Source organism: Eurytemora carolleeae, unplaced genomic scaffold, assembly GCF_000591075.1.
Source record: "Eurytemora carolleeae unplaced genomic scaffold, Eaff_2.0 scaffold987, whole genome shotgun sequence".
Taxonomy (NCBI): domain Eukaryota; kingdom Metazoa; phylum Arthropoda; class Copepoda; order Calanoida; family Temoridae; genus Eurytemora; species Eurytemora carolleeae.
In genome coordinates this window covers 69,945-87,783 of record NW_019396875.1, presented here as the reverse complement: position 1 = coordinate 87,783, position 17,839 = coordinate 69,945, and the positions used below count along the sequence as shown (strand labels likewise).

At 32.7% G+C, this 17,839-nt stretch overlaps 1 protein-coding gene across 3 annotated transcripts; it reads right to left on the bottom strand.

Moving 5' to 3' along the window:
- Positions 1-4,146: 4,146 nt before the first annotated feature.
- Positions 4,147-17,385, bottom strand: LOC111709621 (protein rolling stone). 3 transcript variants are annotated; one of them, XM_023483363.1, is made up of 12 exons: positions 17,222-17,377; positions 14,642-14,725; positions 13,250-13,338; positions 12,641-12,723; positions 11,474-11,517; positions 11,341-11,417; positions 8,893-8,982; positions 7,566-7,628; positions 6,630-6,669; positions 5,479-5,594; positions 4,689-4,724; positions 4,147-4,238 (listed from the first exon to the last, which is right to left on the bottom strand). In XM_023483363.1, the coding sequence occupies exons 1-12, from the start codon at positions 17,282-17,284 to the stop codon at positions 4,172-4,174; spliced, it is 852 nt and encodes a 283-aa protein (XP_023339131.1). In that variant the 5' UTR covers positions 17,285-17,377; the 3' UTR covers positions 4,147-4,171. The 3 variants fall into 3 exon arrangements, 2 of the variants coding, with proteins under 2 accessions (XP_023339131.1, XP_023339132.1); XR_002766899.1 differs by having other exon boundaries at positions 4,192-4,238; positions 5,351-5,594; positions 17,222-17,378; XM_023483364.1 differs by lacking the exons at positions 4,147-4,238; positions 4,689-4,724; positions 5,479-5,594 and adding an exon at positions 6,020-6,472 and having other exon boundaries at positions 17,222-17,385.
- Positions 17,386-17,839: the final 454 nt, after the last annotated feature.

Below are 17,839 nucleotides of genomic sequence, written 5' to 3'. Positions count from 1 at the left end.
TATGGCTTGTAGACAATTTAATGGAGGGTAACATACAAAATTATTCAACAATTGGATTAGGTATCATTAGTAAAAATTATTATATTATAATCCCATAGTTTTAGTTTTTAACCATAATTAAATGTCATTTATATATATTTTGATAATATTTAGTAATATTTATAGTGTTTATAATGATCATTGCTACCATTAACTTTGTTTAACATGATATTTAAACTAAAAAGTACAAATATTTAGATTTGGTTATCGTAGAAAATATTTTTGATTCCGAAATGTTCATAGTTAACTTTATTACTTCTAGGGAAAATATTGTGTTTTTTTCGCGACCCTTTCGCTTTGCATTTTGTTCGCTTGTGAAAACTGTGAGAATTTTCGCTTTTTTCGCGAAATTTCGTATCAATCTCTTTCGCGAAAAAATGCAAAATTTTCGCGAAGGAAGAAAATGCGAAATTTTCGCAAAAAAAGCCAAAAAAAATTGCAAAAAATGCGAAAATTTCGCGAAAAAATAATGCAAAAATTTCGCGAATTATAATGCAAAACTTAGACGGCTTAAACAGAAACTTAAAAAGATAACTAATGAAATCGAATTCTCTTCATCAAATATTTATTAAAGTAAAGGAAGAGAAATTATTTATATGACATAATAAAACTTCAAATATTGAGCTATCAGAGCAAAGAATTCCACAAGATCTTTGGAGGAATTTATTTTTGCAGCTACAAAACTCATAGTTTTTACAAAAATTTAGCAATTCGCATTTAGCGAAATTTTGCTTCGTTTTGCTTCATTTATTTTCGCGAAAAGGTTTGCTAAATGCGACCAAAATTTGTTTGAATTTTTTCGAGTAACGTTTTGTTCGCTGGAAACCCTATAACTCCCAATATCTTTGCAACATGATGGTGTAAAACTTTAATATTTCAAACTAAGATTTTTTAGTTTGAAATGTCTATAGTCTACATATTTGGGTTGCAAAGATATGGAATTAAAAAAATTGCAGCTAATGAGGCCATTGATAAGCATCCCAAATTTATTTCCCAATGATCAATGATCCAGAAATAGCATTGCGCAATCACTAGGAGTCTGGCTAAATATCCACAAACCCCCTGATTGACCCATAGCGAATCGAGGCATTTGCCTCCGGTATAGGTAAAACTTGATCAAGAATTTCTATCCTTCCTAATCCGTATATGAAACCTGGTGCACCCTAACCTCACCGTGGTATTCGTATAAATATACATATATATAATACTAACTTTAAATATTCCGTTAATAAAATTATTACTAAGTGGGAGGCGAACCTAGAATATTAAGGGGGGTGCAGGGCATCATCGCTACCAACTGGACTGCAGATCTTAAGTAACAGAGCATAAACATTTCATATTACAGTCTAAACATGAAGGGGTTTATATTAAGTAGAATTTAGCCAACATTATCTCGGGTCGGGTTCGACCCCAACAGGCTTTATTTAATCTGAATCAATACATCAACAGAGCTGACAAAAAAAATATAAATTACGTATAAATCAAATGACCCATGTCCATATTTAATTAAAACGACCCCATCTGTTTCTGTATAATATATAGTTATTTTCTAAAAGGTTTCCCATAGATTTCTTTGAATCATAATGACGACATTTGAAGCCGGCAATTTGTTATCTTTTTTATGTTATCTGAAAATTAATATTTTCTTATAAAGGGCTTTCGTAAACAAGAACCTTTTTTATAAAATTGACTACTAATCATTTCTTGTCAATTCATGGGCAATTTTATTACAGACGTACTATAAAGAAATTATGGTGCTATCATGTCAAGTTGGCCTGTGCACTAAAGCACTGTGCTTTAAAGTTTAATACTTAATTGGTTCCAGGATTTTCTAAACAAAAATTAGGATGTATAATTCAAGAAAAATTGTTTGAAGCTAAAGATCGGAACAAAATGAAATCTAAAATTAACAAGCCTTCTCCTTAAAGAGAATTAAGTGTTAATATTTATGTTTTGAATAAATAAATTTCAAATTTTATTTAGATCAAATTTAGATCCTTAACTAACTGCGATACAATGATTTTTTTTAATCTCTATTTACCTTTTCAACCCAATGTCGTATAGACCTAAAATATTTCAAAATATGAATTATAATAGATAAACTATTCTTAGATTAAAACATCAATTCCCTCATGTTGCGAAGATCTAAGGATTAGAAAATTTAGATTTTTGGCAAAAACTCAGGTTTTTTTGTTCAAAGCGGGCTTAGAAGAACTGTACAGAACCAGTAAGGTAAACCAATGTCTGATGGTACTATTTACCGACCTATACGCATATCCTCGCGAAATAATACGAAAACTTTCTGTCGCATTTTGCAAACTTTTTCGCGAAATTTCGATTTTTTCACAAAAAAATAAATACTTTTTGTAGGTCGGATACAAAATTTGTGTAGCTCGGATGTACACTTTTTGCAGGTCGGATGTACACTTTTTGTAGAACGGATGTATACTTTTTGGGTAGAGTGGGATTCCTGTTGTGTGCAATGTCCCGTAAAATTCCAAAACAGAGAGAGGGGGATTGAATTTTGTAGAGCCAGCAAAATTATTAAATTAGTACTTATTTAAGGTTAGGTTAGGTCAAGACACTTTCTGGGGCGAGCGCTGCGGCTAGGACAGGCTAGGGGGCCGAGCGCTGCGGCCACGGGTTAGGTTAAGTTATGACACTTTCTGGGCCAAGCGCTGCGGCTATGACAGGCTAGGGGGCAGAGCGCTGCGGCCACATGTCTTACATTTAAGACCCCACCAGCTGCCAGTCTCTACGCAGGCATCCCACAGTCTCACTGATATTATTTTTCTGGATCTACAAAATTCAATCCCACTCTCTCAGTTTTGGAATTTTGCATACAACAGGAATCCCACTCTGCCTACTTTTTGTCTCATATCCCACGCAAACTAATATCTATCTCCATTTATAATATATTTTCAAAAAAAAACCTTTACTTAGATTTACTCAAGTTCAACATCTACAATAAAACTAATTAAAAGCATAGAAAAAAACATAAAATTTTGAAAAATCAGTCTCATCCCACCCACAGTGAAAATGAAGTATTAAGTCCACTATAAGAATGAGTTAAAGTTTCATTTCAAAATTGGTAACATTTCTGGCTGAGACGGGTCAGGCCTGGCTGGGTCGGTTCTACACCAAGTCAGACCGGACGGGAACACAGGTAAACACTGCAAACGTAATTTTATTTCTAGCGCTTTATGTGGCATAATGCTTTTAATTAGCAAACACCAACATTGGTATTCGTCAACTTTTCTTCACTGACGATGTGAAAAGTTGAAGAAAGTAAAAAAAAAATTATCTCATTTATTTTAGTCTCTTTAAAAACAAGTCTCTCTGCTCTCAACATTCATGGGGAAATCCCTAACTAATAGTTTGTATTATCAAACGATTTAGATTTTACAGTGGTCGTCGTATATATTAATAAAATGAAGACGACTTTCAATATCATTAGTTTACCAATACCAAGCTTTTAATTACAGCATGTATACATATCAACATTGAAACAAAGATAAACTGTCAATTAACCTTTTCTTTTTGTTAACTTGTGAACTTGTAATTTAGAAATCAAAACTTAAATAGGAAAGCTGTCTTCACTTTATTGGTAGAAAAGCCTACCACTTTGTTCGAAAATCTTTTAATAGTTCGATATTATAAAAATTATGTTAGGATATCCGCACATGCAAAGTAAAGAACCAGAAAACTCCGGAACAGGAAGACGACTTTTAGATTCAAGTTAAGACTTTAAATAGTCCAATACACATTAGAGACACCAATTGTCTAGATTCTTTCACTTCACGGAATAAGTGAATTAAGCAATGCTTTGTAACAACATGAAATACACTAAGTGTTGCTATAATGTCGTCTTCCTTATCCAAAGCTGTCGGGTTATTCGGTTTTATTTATTTGAAATCAAACGTGCTTTAGTCTATAATTCAACAATCTTTAAACTTACGGATTTGTTTATTTTATACTTTTTCATTCAAAGTGTATATGCCAACAAAAAAGTATTTTAGAAAAAAGGCTTAACTATTATGTATAATGGTTCAAATTCACGTGCACTGTACGTAAATGATTTAATCTGACCATATATAGTAAGAAAAAAAAACTTTGATGGTTATTATTATTATTAAATTATGTTTTGTACATGTAAGGTTTCTTTGGTTTGATCTGTTGTGCCTCTAGAACACTCATTCCTGTAAAGTTCATCTCATTAGACATTAGGAAATGATAAAAGGTCGTCTTCTTATTCTACTTAATGGTACTGTGAGAGAAATTTCAAGTGACCCTTCATGCAGATTCACAACGAAACCCTTTACACGTAGTAGAAATGCGTCACTTTTGTAGAAAAATCACAATTGAAATCAATCAGATTCATAATTAGAAACATTGATATTTAGTTCATAATCATAGATCAAGCTATCAAGGTTACCATTGTGAACGTCACTTTAATTTTAAAGACCAATAAAGTAATTCAATTTTTAATCTGAAAAACGTTTGTATAATTATAAAACTGTGAAATTGTGGTCGTCTTCTATCCTACATTAAATCATAAAAAATCATTACTAATTTTATATTCTGTATTTCTGATCTATTTTAAGAAATTAAGAAATATGATAATTACACTTTATTCACACTGTTTCTACCTGGGGTTATATTTCTTCTTTAAGAAGACTCTACACCTGAAAAATAATTCTCAATATTCAATAAAAAACATTGTATGAGGGGCAATATTAGAAAAAAATTAAATACTTTAAAAAATCAAAAGATGTATTTAATTAAGTCAATTGTTTTTAAAATAGTTTGGTGCTAAATTTGTTCCATAAAATGTTTATATAGATATTCCATTTTGCTGTAAAATCTAACAATTTGCAGAAAATCAATTGGAAACCATTCCAACCCTTGAATCGTGAAATTAAAAGAAAAAATAAACTTGAAAACATGTTTATTTTGCAGTACAACTAAAAAAACGACTACAGCATATAGGGTCAAGAAAAAGATATGTTTTAGTTAAGTTTTTTTTTTATTCCGTTGGGTTTTTGACGAGTTTTTCAGTTTATTTTTTTTTCTTTCAGACACTAAATGCGTCATATTGTTTTCAGATTAATTTATGTTTCTTATTTTATGGCTTGATCCTAATTTATGACAGTTTTGAAATCTTGGAATTTTTTTATTAAAATTTGCAAAAACGACCCAAAACTAGGGTTTCTAGCAAACAAAATGTTTCACAAAATTTTCTGCGAATTTTTTTTTTGACATAAAATGCGAAATTTCACCATGTCGCTTGAAACCCTATTTACAACAATACCTGAAGATTGCATAGAAGGTCGAATGAATGATGATTAAAGAGAGTGTATCCAGGAATACAATACTTGAAGATTGCATAGAAGGTCGAATGAATGATGATTAAAGAGAGTGTATCCAGGAATACAATACCTGAAGATTGCATAGAAGGTCGAATGAATGATGATTAAAGCGATTGTAACCAGGAATACAATACCAAGGGTTTTCCAGGGACTACGCCAATCAAGGATATTGTAAACATAGGGTTTCTAAACAATATATATTTAAATCAATTAACTGGAATACTCACGAAATCTCCTGTGATTTGCCTGTGATTTAAATAAGATTCACGATACCCTTAAAGGGAGTGACCGGCTATATGTAAGGTAGCTAAACTGAGTAGGTTGTATTGTGGACAAATTCTTTAGGATTTATTTGAGACATGTAAAACTATGTTGGAGCACAAAGTCTACGTTCAAAATCGTCTTTTTGGGTGGATATTTTTGGAGAATTGTTTTTTTTAATTATTAAATAACGACGACAAAAAATATAAATTCTATAGTAAACTAATTGGATGTTTTTGAACATATTTTTCACATGAAATTTATCAATAAATTAATGTAAGAATTAATTAGTTCGTTTACATCATTACATTTTATTTCTTATTTTTTATGAATTTGTTTGAAGATTTCTTAAAATTCTTCGAATGTCGTCTTTTCAATAAAAATTCCAGAAAATCTGTTTCACATCTCTGTAAATAATGAGAGATCATAGAAACTAATAATTGAATAAAATTACTTATTTTTCAACTAACATTCATTGCCGGTCACTCCCTTTAAAATATTTCCTGATCAAGAATGTCATGCTTGAAATATCTATCTTCTTCTTTTTGAAAACTGGTTGTTGTCAATTGTGGTTTCTGTACAAAGTGACTTCCGCAGATCTGCTCGCAGAAACAACGGAGTAAATTTTCAGAATAAAACAGGGTAGCACTACGTTATAAATATATCAACAATGTTGCCGATTTTCGGTTTTTAATCATGAATTTTGTAATTTCTAAAGTTATAAACATTTTTTGGAATAACACATTTGATTTCCTGCCCAACATAAACCTTCCCTTTTTTACATTTACTGGATACAGACAAACCTAGATACAAACAATTTAATATAAAACAGATTTTGTTCTTAAAATTTAAAGAAAGCTATCAAACTAAATTACAAAGAAAATGAGCGAATGATGAGAAATTGGATCAATCGTTGTTAACTCTCAATTTTATATTTTAACACAATTAATAATTTCTTACCCCGTAGTAGTTGGTTCCTCCAGTCATGAAGTATATTAAGCTGAACAGGGATGAGCATCATGTTCATGTTCGTTTTTAAACATTTAAGGTTTTTAGGCATAAAAGATCGTGTCAAAGGGAGTCACCGGCATTGTATGGTAGTTAAACTGAGATTGCAGTATTATTATATATTAAGAAAATTTTAAGGATTCATTTGAGACCTATCAGACGTATTCTTTATGAATTTGTTCGCAGATTTCTTCAAATTCTTTAAATGTCGTCTTTTCATTAACGATTCCAGGAAATCTACAGAAAATGGTTCTTAACACTGAGACATCACAGAAACCAATAAATGAACAAGATTACTTATTTTCGATGAAAAGGGTTAATTTTTATTTGCTCAACCTGTTCCTATTCCTAAACAACTAATTAGTTTATTGTAGAATTTGTTGTTACATTTGTCCTGGTCGTCATAGATATATTTTAATAAAACCGATTCTCAAAATCATCCCTCCAAAATGGACAATCTTTGAGTATTTCAAAGATTGCATTTGCGCTCTTGCTAAACAAGTATGCACCGTAAAAACGTCTGCTAGGTCTCAAATGAATCTTTAAAAATTCTAAATAATACTGCAATCTCAGTTCAACTATAATTATACATTGCCGGTTACTCCCTTTAATAAACCGTTTCGGCAAATCATTGGTCAGAGAAAAAATGATGAAAACAAGCATTTAATTCACATCTAGGATTTTAAAGGGACTGTTAGCGTAACCCTGCATGCAAAGATGGCAATACCCGATTTACAACTTTTCCTTTAGTAGCTTTGTCTAAATAAGTTTTCAACTGGAAATCCATGTTTTTTGTTTTTAAAACAGTTTATTTTGATTTGTGATTTCTCTGAAATAGTGACTTGCCAATTAATTGCAAGGGTTACTTAAAACAAACGATGCTTATTCCTAAAGAAGCAGTAGATAATACAGAATAGAACAGGTTGCAGGGAGTGAAGGAGTATCCAGGGTCTATATAACATACAGAGGTCTAATTTTTTTTTACTAGCGCGATAAGTCGCCCCCCCCCACACCCATGACAGATTGTATTTTTTTTAACTTTCAATGTTTTTGGGCTTTTAAAAGGTTTCACACACATCTTAGAAATTTTACAATTTTCAAAACTGCTTATTTTAAATACTTGATTTCCTTCCATTCAAAAGTATTAGACTCAGGTTGCACGGATTTTATATTTCTAGCAGTGAAATATTAAAATTTTATTTGATTCATTTAGAAATAAATGTATGCATATTTTTTGTTTATTTATTTATCTATGATTTTTAAGCTAGCTCTATAAAATAAATGTTGTCAAAGTTAGCAAAAAATTGAATTAGGAATTTTGCAAGGATTTGCAAAACTCTAATGCAATTATTCGTTCCATTAAACATGCATCTATTTACGTCATTAAATTGTGCCTCTACATACGTACTAAAGATGAGACTGAAACTTTGTCTTCAGTGCAGGTCTATAATTGACTTTTTAAATAATTTGTAAAAAAGTGTATATATAGTTACAGGAAATCATAAAATAAGGAAAAAGTCAGTATAAATTCTGTGCAGTCGTCTAGGAAGTCTCATCCTTTGTGGCTAACATTGTATGGACTGAGCTATAATTTTGCTCAATTGCTTGAAATTTTCATAAACGTTCTGTGGTCTTCTGGGTCACTTGAAGTTACGTTTCCAGAGCTGGGAACTTTTGATTGGTGTATATCGGGATTAATGCTTGATCCACTCTTTTATTTAATCTCGAGATTAAATAATGCTTGCTCTCCTCTTATTTTTAATCTCCAGATTAATTAACGATCGGGATTAAGGATATCCCATTCAAAAGCTTTTAGCTCTGTAAACTTAACTAACCCAGACTCTCCATTTTGCATTTATGAATTATGTACGATGTGACAATGAAAGAAATGGTTAGAATTAAACCCGTTAAAGATAGAAAAATTACGCTTTCTTTCTCCTTAGCTAACTGAGATAAAGACTTAAAGGAGACACGGTGTAATTCGGGGGATTTTTACTTTAGATATCCAGAAAATAAGAAATAAGAAGACGACTTTTAGAATCAAATTATTACTGCACAGCACTTGTACGGTGTGAACAGAACCATTTCATTAAATTTTTGATTGATTGATTTAATAACATGAACTACACTTAAATATTGGTATAATATCGTCTTCCTATGGGATTGTTTTCTGTTCATCACTGTATAGTTTTATTTTAAATATTAATTACTGTACCTGTCAGATACGCAAATATCGATAAATGAGACAATTGCTGTCAAAAGATGCCCAGAGAAGTTTTCAAAATCTAATCGTTGTCTTTCTGCACTGAATTGATTTTCATTAAAATCAAGATCTGGAACTGTATCTGGTTAAAGGGACTGTATCTGGTTAAAGGGACTGTATCTGGTTAAAGGGGCTGTATCTGGTTAAAGGAACTGTATCTGGTTAAAGGGACTGTATCTGGTTTAAGGGACAGTATCTGATTAAAGGGACTGTATCTGGTTAAAGGAACTGTATCTAGTTAAAGGGACTGTATCTGGCTAAAGGGACTGTATCTGGTTAAAGGGACTGTATCTGGTTAAAGGAACTGTATCTGGTTAAAGGGACTGTATCTGGTTAAAGGGACTGTATCTGGTTAAAGGGACTGTATCTGGTTAAAGGAACTGTATCTGGTTAAAGGGACTGTACCTGGCTAAAGGAACTGTATCTCGTTAAAAGAACTGTATCTGGTTATAGGGACTGTATCTGATTAAAGGGATTGTATCTGATTAAAAGGACTGTATCTGGTTAAGGGACTGTATCTGGTTAAAGGGACTGTATCTGGTTAAAGGGACTTTATCTGGTTAAAGGAACTGTATCTGGTTAAAGGGACTGTATCTGGTTACAGGGACTGTATCTGGTTAAAGGGACTGTATCTGGTTAAAGGAACTGTATCTGGTTAAAAGGACTGTATCTGGTTAAAGGAACTGTATCTGGTTAAAAGGATTGTATCTGATGAAAGGAACTGTATCTGGTTAAACGTACTGTATCTGGTTAAAGGGACTGTATCTGGTTAAAGAAACTGTATATGGTTAAAGGGACTGTATCTGGTTAAAGGAACTGTATTTGGCTAGAGGAACTGTATCTGGTTAAAGGGACTGTATCTGGTTAAAGGGACTGTATCTGGTTAAAGGAACTGTATCTGGTTAAAGGAACTGTATCTGGTCAAAAGGACTGTATCTGGTTAAAGGGAATGTATCTCGTTCAAGGAACTGTATCTGGTTCAAGGAACTGTTCTTACTTACTTATACAGTAGGGTTCAATACACTATATTTTATACATAATTGTACAATAGGGTCCAGTGCACTGTACTTTATACTCACTTGTACAGTAGGGTTCATTGCACTGTAATATATACTTACTTGTACAGTAGGGTTCAGTACACTGTACTATATACTTACTTGTACAGTAGGGTTCAGTACACTGTACTTTATACTTACTTGTACAGTAGGGTTCAGTACACTGTAATATATACTTACTTGTACAGTAGGGTCCAGTACACTGTACTTTATACTTAATTGTACAATAGGGTGCAGTACACTGTACTTTATACTTACTTGTACAGTAGGGTTCAGTGCACTGTAATATATACTTACTTGTACAGTAGGGTCCAGTACACTGTACTATATACTTACTTTTACAGTAGGGTTCAGTACACTGTACTTTATACTTACTTGTACAGTAGGGTCCAGTAAATTGTACTTTATACTTACTTGTACAGTAGGGTCCAGTAAACTGTACTTTATACTTACTTATACAGTAGGGTTCAGTACACTGTACTACAGTGAAACCCTTAATAACGAATACATCAAAAGAATTCATAAAATGTCGTATTCTTCACTTTCTGATAATGGAATGTTGCAGATTTTCGCCATTACTAAAATTTACATAATATAGTATAAAACTCATTGAAAAATTGTCAAGACGACATTTGATTCTTCCGATGTATTCGTTATTAAGGGATTCACTGTATATACTTACTTATACAGTAGGGTTCAGTACACTGTACTTTATACGCACGTGTTCAGTAGGGTTCAGTACACTGTACTAAATACTTACTTGTACAGTAGGGTTCAGTACACTTTACTTTATACTTACTTGTACAGTAGGGTACAGTACACTGTACTTTATACTTACTTGTACAGTAGGGTTCATTACACTGTAATTTATATTTATTTGTACAGTAGGGTCCAGTACACTGTACTTTATACTTACTTGTACAGTAGGGTTCAGTACACTGTACTTTATACTTACTTGTACAGTAGGGTTCAGTACACTGTAATATAAACTTACTTATACAGTAGGGTCCAGTACACTGTACTTTATACTTACTTGTACAGTAGGGTTCATTGCACTGTAATTTATATTTATTTGTACAGTAGAGTCCAGTACACTGTACTTTATACTTACTTGTACAGTAGGGTTCAGTACACTGTAATATATACTTACTTATACAGTAGGGTCCAGTACACTGTACTTTATACTTACTTGTACAGTAGGGTTCATTACACTGTAATTTATATTTATTTGTACAGTAGGGTCCAGTACACTGTACTTTATACTTACTTGTACAGTAGGGTCCAATACACTTTACTTTTTACTTACTTCTACAGTAGGATCCAGTACACTGTACTATATACTTACTTGTACAGTAGGGTCCAGTATACTGTACATATGAGCACAGAAATAGAAGAAGTACAATTGTTAAGAAACCAGCTGATCTGAAAGAAATAATTTTAGAAAAAAAAAATTTAATTTTGTTAAATTTTTTATTTACCTTAATATAGAAAGGTAGCGTGTATTCCCCCTCATCAATGCACTCTAAATAATACAGTGTGTTTCACAAAACATGACAGTAGCAAGACAACTTGTAGGTCGTCTTTGATCTTTTAAATGGAAACCGAAAATATAATTCTCTTAGAAGACCAAAATTTGAAAAATGTCACTAATATTGACATTAATTTTGATCATCGTTTTCAGAATCAAATAAGTAAAAGTAGGTTTACGAATCATAATGCCGCAAATTAATTCAAAGATCAACGACTATTTTAATTCAAGTTGTCTCTTAACTGTCATGTTTCGTGAAACACCCTATATCTATTTAGTACAATTTTGAGATTCGGTTAAAAAAAAGTTTTGCCAGATAATAAAGAGAAAAAGAATTGTTGAAAATGTTGGAAAATTTTTTTTTAATAATTTAAATAATATTTGATTTTAAAAAAAATTTTTTGTGAATGTTAATTAAAGGTGTTGCTTCAAATTGTAATTTAATTCTCTATTAACATTTTGTTTGTTAAGTTGGCCGTATTTAATCAGTTAAAGTAATCATGAATTTGATGGAAAAGTTTTGAAACTTCATAAATATTAAATGTTTAAAATTTCTCTTAAAAACTTTGAATAGATATGCAAAATATGGACTTCATGGAAATGAATTACTATCATTGAGTATTTATCAGTTTTTACAATTTTAAATCTTAATTATAGATTTAATTTTATGAATAAAATTAAGTTTCATTATTTATATTAATTATAAGAATAACCCTGTAAAGCAAGTTGTTTTAACAAATAACTAATTTCTTGCCTAATATTAAAATTTATAATTTCGTTCTTTTTCAACTTTTAATATTTTAAATAATTAGACTATGAATAGCAAGAAGTAGTTGAACCATGTACTACCGGGTCAATCTCTTCTCTTGAATGCCAGGTCAAGCTTAAGGAAAGTGGTTCAATTTAATGAATGGAGTTCAACTACTTCTCATATTCATGAAATCTGGTCCAGGATGAAAGGATGAAAGGATGAAAGGGTGAAAGGATGAAAAGGAAAATAGAAATATTAGTTCCTCTAAATTAATAGATATCTCAAGCTTCTTGATTACTATTAAAAGTACAGTTGTGAATCGGACATGCATATAAATCTAAATACCGTCAGTAGTTCCCTTTTTACCTTTATAAATTCCTTTCTTCTCCTGATAAAACCGTCCAGTAACTAAACCAGCTTCTACAGAGTAAGCCAGGCAAGCCAACCATCTAGATTTTTATCAAAAAAAACTACAAAACTCATGTTTTTATCTTTTTTCAAACTTTGAATTTTGATCTAACAGAATTTACAGGTTAAAAAATCGAAATGCAAAAAATGCATTTTATTTTCTTTCTCCAATTTTCGATTTGTGTGTTTTGAACTTTAAAATAACAACAAAATTTTTGTGAAATTAAAACCTTGTATCATATACAAATTTACAAAGCAAATTTTTGCCAAAAACTCTAATTTTGTAATTCCTATATATTTGATACCTGATGGCGTGAACCTTTGCCATTTCAAACTTAGACTTTTTTATCCAGCAGAAGTAAAAGTTTAAATATCAAAGGTTTATGACATCGGGTTGCATAGATATAGGGATTCAAATTGTGGCAAAATCTCATTTTCTTATAAAATTGTTAAAATGATTTTATCTAAATTTGTTCTCAAAAAAACACAATGGATGACAGTGCCTTGATTTTCAAATTTTAGATTTTTGGACATAAAAATATTTACAAACAAATTGTAACTGCAAACCTGCCATTATTTGTGAGATAAATGAAATATTTATATACGTTCTCTGGTTCAGATTTATCCAAGAAGTAAATAGTACTCGCTACAACTGACTGAACCAAGTACATTGAAAAATTCAAGTTTTACTTTTTAGATTCATTAAAAGTGAGATCTGTTTAGAGTTTAGACACTTACTTGAAATATTTTTAAACCGGTCAATTGCAAATCACAGTGGACCAAAGTCAATTTTATTTTAAACCGGACCATCTCCTTGTACCGACCTAGGAGACATACAGGAAGTATCGGACCAGCTCCTTGTGCCAGCCTAGGAGACGCACAGCAAGTACCGGACGAAATCCTTGTACCGGCCTAGGAGACGCACAGCAAGTACCAGCCCAGCTCCTTGTACCAGCCTAGGAGACGCAAAGCAAGTACCGGACCAACTCCTTGTACCGGCCTAGGAGACGCACAGCACATACCGGACCATCTCCTTGTACCAGCCTAGGAAGGAGACGCACAGCAAGTACCGGACCAACTCCTTGTACTGGCCTAGGAGATGCACAGCAAGTACTGAACCAACTCCTTGTACTTGCCTAGGAGACGCACAGCAAGTACCAGACCAACTCCTTGTACTGGCCTAGGAGACGCACAGCAAGTACCAGACCAACTCCTTGTACTGGCCTAGAAGACGCACAACAAGTACCCGACCAACTTATTGTACTGGCCTAGGAGACGGACATCAAGTTCCAGACCAACTCCTTGTACTGGCCTAGGAGACGCACAGCAAGTATCGGACCAACTCCTTGTACCAGCCTAGGAGACACACAGCAAGTACCGGACCAGCTCCTTGTACCGACCTAGGAGACGCACAGCAAGTACCAGACCAACTCCTTGTACTGACCTAGGAGACGCACAGCAAGTACGGGACCAACTCCTTGTACTGGCCTAGGAGACGCACAGCATACACCAGACCGATCCTATCCTGTGCCAGCTCAGTTGAAACTTTATTAGCGTGGTCCGACTTTTACAGTTCCCGGACTATCTTTAGCCTATTTGACACAACCCACCAATGTGAAAGAACTCTAAATTTCCAACAAAAAAAATTACCCAACATTTATTTAATGCTTTAACATGAAAAGTTAATAAAAATGAAGAATGTTATGTTTTATCTAGAAAACTGATGATTTCAATAAGTATCCTTTACTGTCTTTAAAGCATAAATGCGCAAGTAACTTTTACAAAGAAATCACAATTGTAATTTATCAAAGTTTAGATAGACCAATTAGGATATCTCATTAATCTTTGATTAGAAAGGTAAAAAAGAGTACCATTGTGATTTGGACATGCCAATCATTCAATTACTCGAGTTAAAATTATGTTTTCAGTTTCTTCAAATTAATTTAATTTCAATGTTTCCTGGATGATAGAAACTATGAAGAATACTGACAAAAACCATCTGTATAGTATGTACAGGATCCCAACCCTTTCTCCAGATAGCCACTGTACAGTACATATATTAAACAAGTATACAATATATGTACACCATGTACAAGATCCCAAACTTTTCTCCAGATAGCCACTGTACAGTACATACATTAAACAAGTACACAATATATGTACACCATGCACAAGATCCCAACCCTCTCTCCAGATAACCACTGTACAGTACATATATTAGATATGTACACAATATATGTACACAAGATCCCAACCCATTCTCCAGATATCCACTGTAAAGTACATATATCTATGTACACCATGTACAAGATCCCAACCCTTTCTACGGATATCCACTGTACAGCACATACATTAAACATGTACAAAATATGTGCACACCATGTACAAGATCCCAACCCTTTCTCCAGATATCCAATGTACAGTACATATATTAAACATGTGCACAATTGTGTACACCATATACAAGATCCCAACCCTTTCTCTAGATATCTACTGAATAGTACATACATTAAACATGTAAAAAATATGTGCACACCATGTATAAGATACCAACCCTTTCTCCAAATATCCACTGTACAGTATACATACATTAAACATGTACAGTGTACACAATATGTGTACACCATGTTCATGATCCCAACCCTTTCTCCAGATATCCACTGTACAGATACATATATTAAACATGTGCACAATATGTGTACACCATGTACAAGATCCCAACCCTTTCTCCAGACAGCCACTGTACAGTACATATATTAAACAAGTACACAATATATGTACACCATGTACAAGATCCCAACCCTTTCTCCAAATAGCCACTGTACAGTACATATATTAAACAAGTACACAATATATGTACACCATGTACAGCATCCCAACCCTTTCTACGGATATCTACTGTACAGTAAATATATTAAACCTGTGACCAATATATGTACACCATGTACAAGATCCCAACCCTTTCTCCAAATAGCCACTGTACATTATACATACATTTAACATGTACAGTGCACACAATATATATACACACCATGTACAAGATCCCAACCCTCAGTATAGATAGCCACTGTACAGTACATATATTAGATATGTACAAATAATGTTAAACAGAAAAGTATAACTTGCACCTTATAAGGCAAATAAAGAAATGAAAGAGGTTGTATAGTAGTGTATATCAGAAATGCGGAAAGCCAAACTCAAAAACCAGTTTATCATTGTCTCGTTTTTTAAATGTTAGTATGTTTTAAGAAAAAGCGTGTCCATACCTATATCCCTGCATAACTTGCCCATACCTACATCCCTATATAATGTGCCCATACCTACATCCCTATATAATGTGCCCATGCCTACATCCCTATATAATGTGCCCATACCTACATCCCTATATAATGTGCCCATACCTACATCCCAACATAACGTGTCCATACCTACATCCCTGCATAATGTACCCATATACCTACCTACATACCTGTATAATGTGCCAATACCTACATCCCTATATAACGTGCTCATACCAACATCCCCACATAACTTGCCCATACCAACATTCCTACATAACGTGCCCATACCTACATACCTGCATAACTTGCCCATACCTACATCCCTACAGAACGTGCCCATATCTGCAACCCTATATAACGTGCCCTTACATACTTCCCTAAATAACGTGCCATAACAACATCCCTGCAAAAAGTGCCCATACCTACATCCCTGTATAACGTGCCCGTACATAAATCCGTACATAATGTGCCCATACCTACATCTCTACGTAACGTGTCCATACCAACATCCTCGTAATGTGCCCATACCTGCAAACTTGAATAACATGCCCATACCTTCATCCCTGCATAATGTGCCCACACTTACATCCCTGCATAACGTGCCTATACCTTCATCCCTGCATAACGTGCCTATACCTACATCCCTATTTAACGTGTCCATATCTACAACATTGTATAACGTGCCCATACCTACATCCCTGCATTTCTTACATAGGTTGACATATTTCAGAAACTGCATAATCTTGATATTTTTGCACAGTATTTTGCATTTGCAACATAATTTCCTTGCCAAAAAATCATAAAACTACAGTGAGACTTAAAGGGACTATTATTGTAATTCCAATTGACACTACATTTAAGAAGCGGGGCATACAGAATTGAGAACGGTACCCTTTAAACCTTTATCTGATCTATTTGTGATATGATATGATATACATACACTTGTAATTAACACTTGTAATTACACTTGTAATTTAAAAAAACTATTTTTGGTCATTTGCTTGAAAGAATACATTAAAATAATCATAATAAAATACATTAGAAATAAAAAAATATCTACTATTCTCAGACTCCAAATTTTGAGTTCCTATGTCTGTGCACCCTGATGAAGACCATTTACATTAAAACTAAGAATTCAGTCAAAGTTTGAAGTATCAAACTTATGCCATCAGATACAGAGATTAGAGATTTAGAATTGGACAAATTTCTTTCTAAGTTTTTGGCAAATTAAAAGTTGAAAAATGAGATCTATACTCACAGAATTTGTAAATTGTTTTGAATTAAGATTAATTTCTTCAGAATCCCTCCAGCCCATTACCATCTTGTAGAAAGTCTGATGTTTTATTTGATAAAATAAAAATAAAAATAATAAACTTTTGCAAATTTAAAGGAGATTAACAATTTCAATTAATATATAAAAAAAAAAATTTTAATATGAGATCGCTAAAAATTTAATTTTTAAAATGTTATCGGAAAATTCTCAAACTTTTAGTTGATCAGAGATTTACTTCTGACAAAAAGATTGGTGGCAATGCATGAAACATAATGATATTTCTTTGAAAAATAAAAATTTGAAGATAAATATATTGAATATAAAATGTTATAATAAAATATAAAAAATTGGATCAAAAACAAAAATTATGCAAACCAAAAATAAAAATAAAAATATTGAAAAACTTTTGTTTCGGCTGAATTATTGTCCGAATTTATCATGTTATTCTGATTTGGAGTTGTGTAGAGGACTGTAATTGCGATACTGAGAGAGACCATGCAGCTTCTGAGGACGACAGACAGACAGATAATTGGTGACAGACAAACAATCACAGAAAAAGAGTGAAAATGCCAGGTTTAGTTGTTTATTGCTTGGAAACTGCAA

Coding starts and splice junctions, on each gene's coding strand:
- LOC111709621 (XM_023483363.1), bottom strand. CDS start 17,284: ATGGTAATGGGCTGGAGGGATTCTGAAGAAATTAATCTTAATTCAAAA. Junction 14,726..17,221: donor CAAAACAATTTACAAATTCT/GTGAGTATAGAT, acceptor TGTACTGTACAG/TGGCTATCTGGAGAAAGGGT. Junction 4,725..5,478: donor ACCTTCTATGCAATCTTCAG/GTATTGTATTCC, acceptor ATTATTTTTCAG/GTGTAGAGTCTTCTTAAAGA.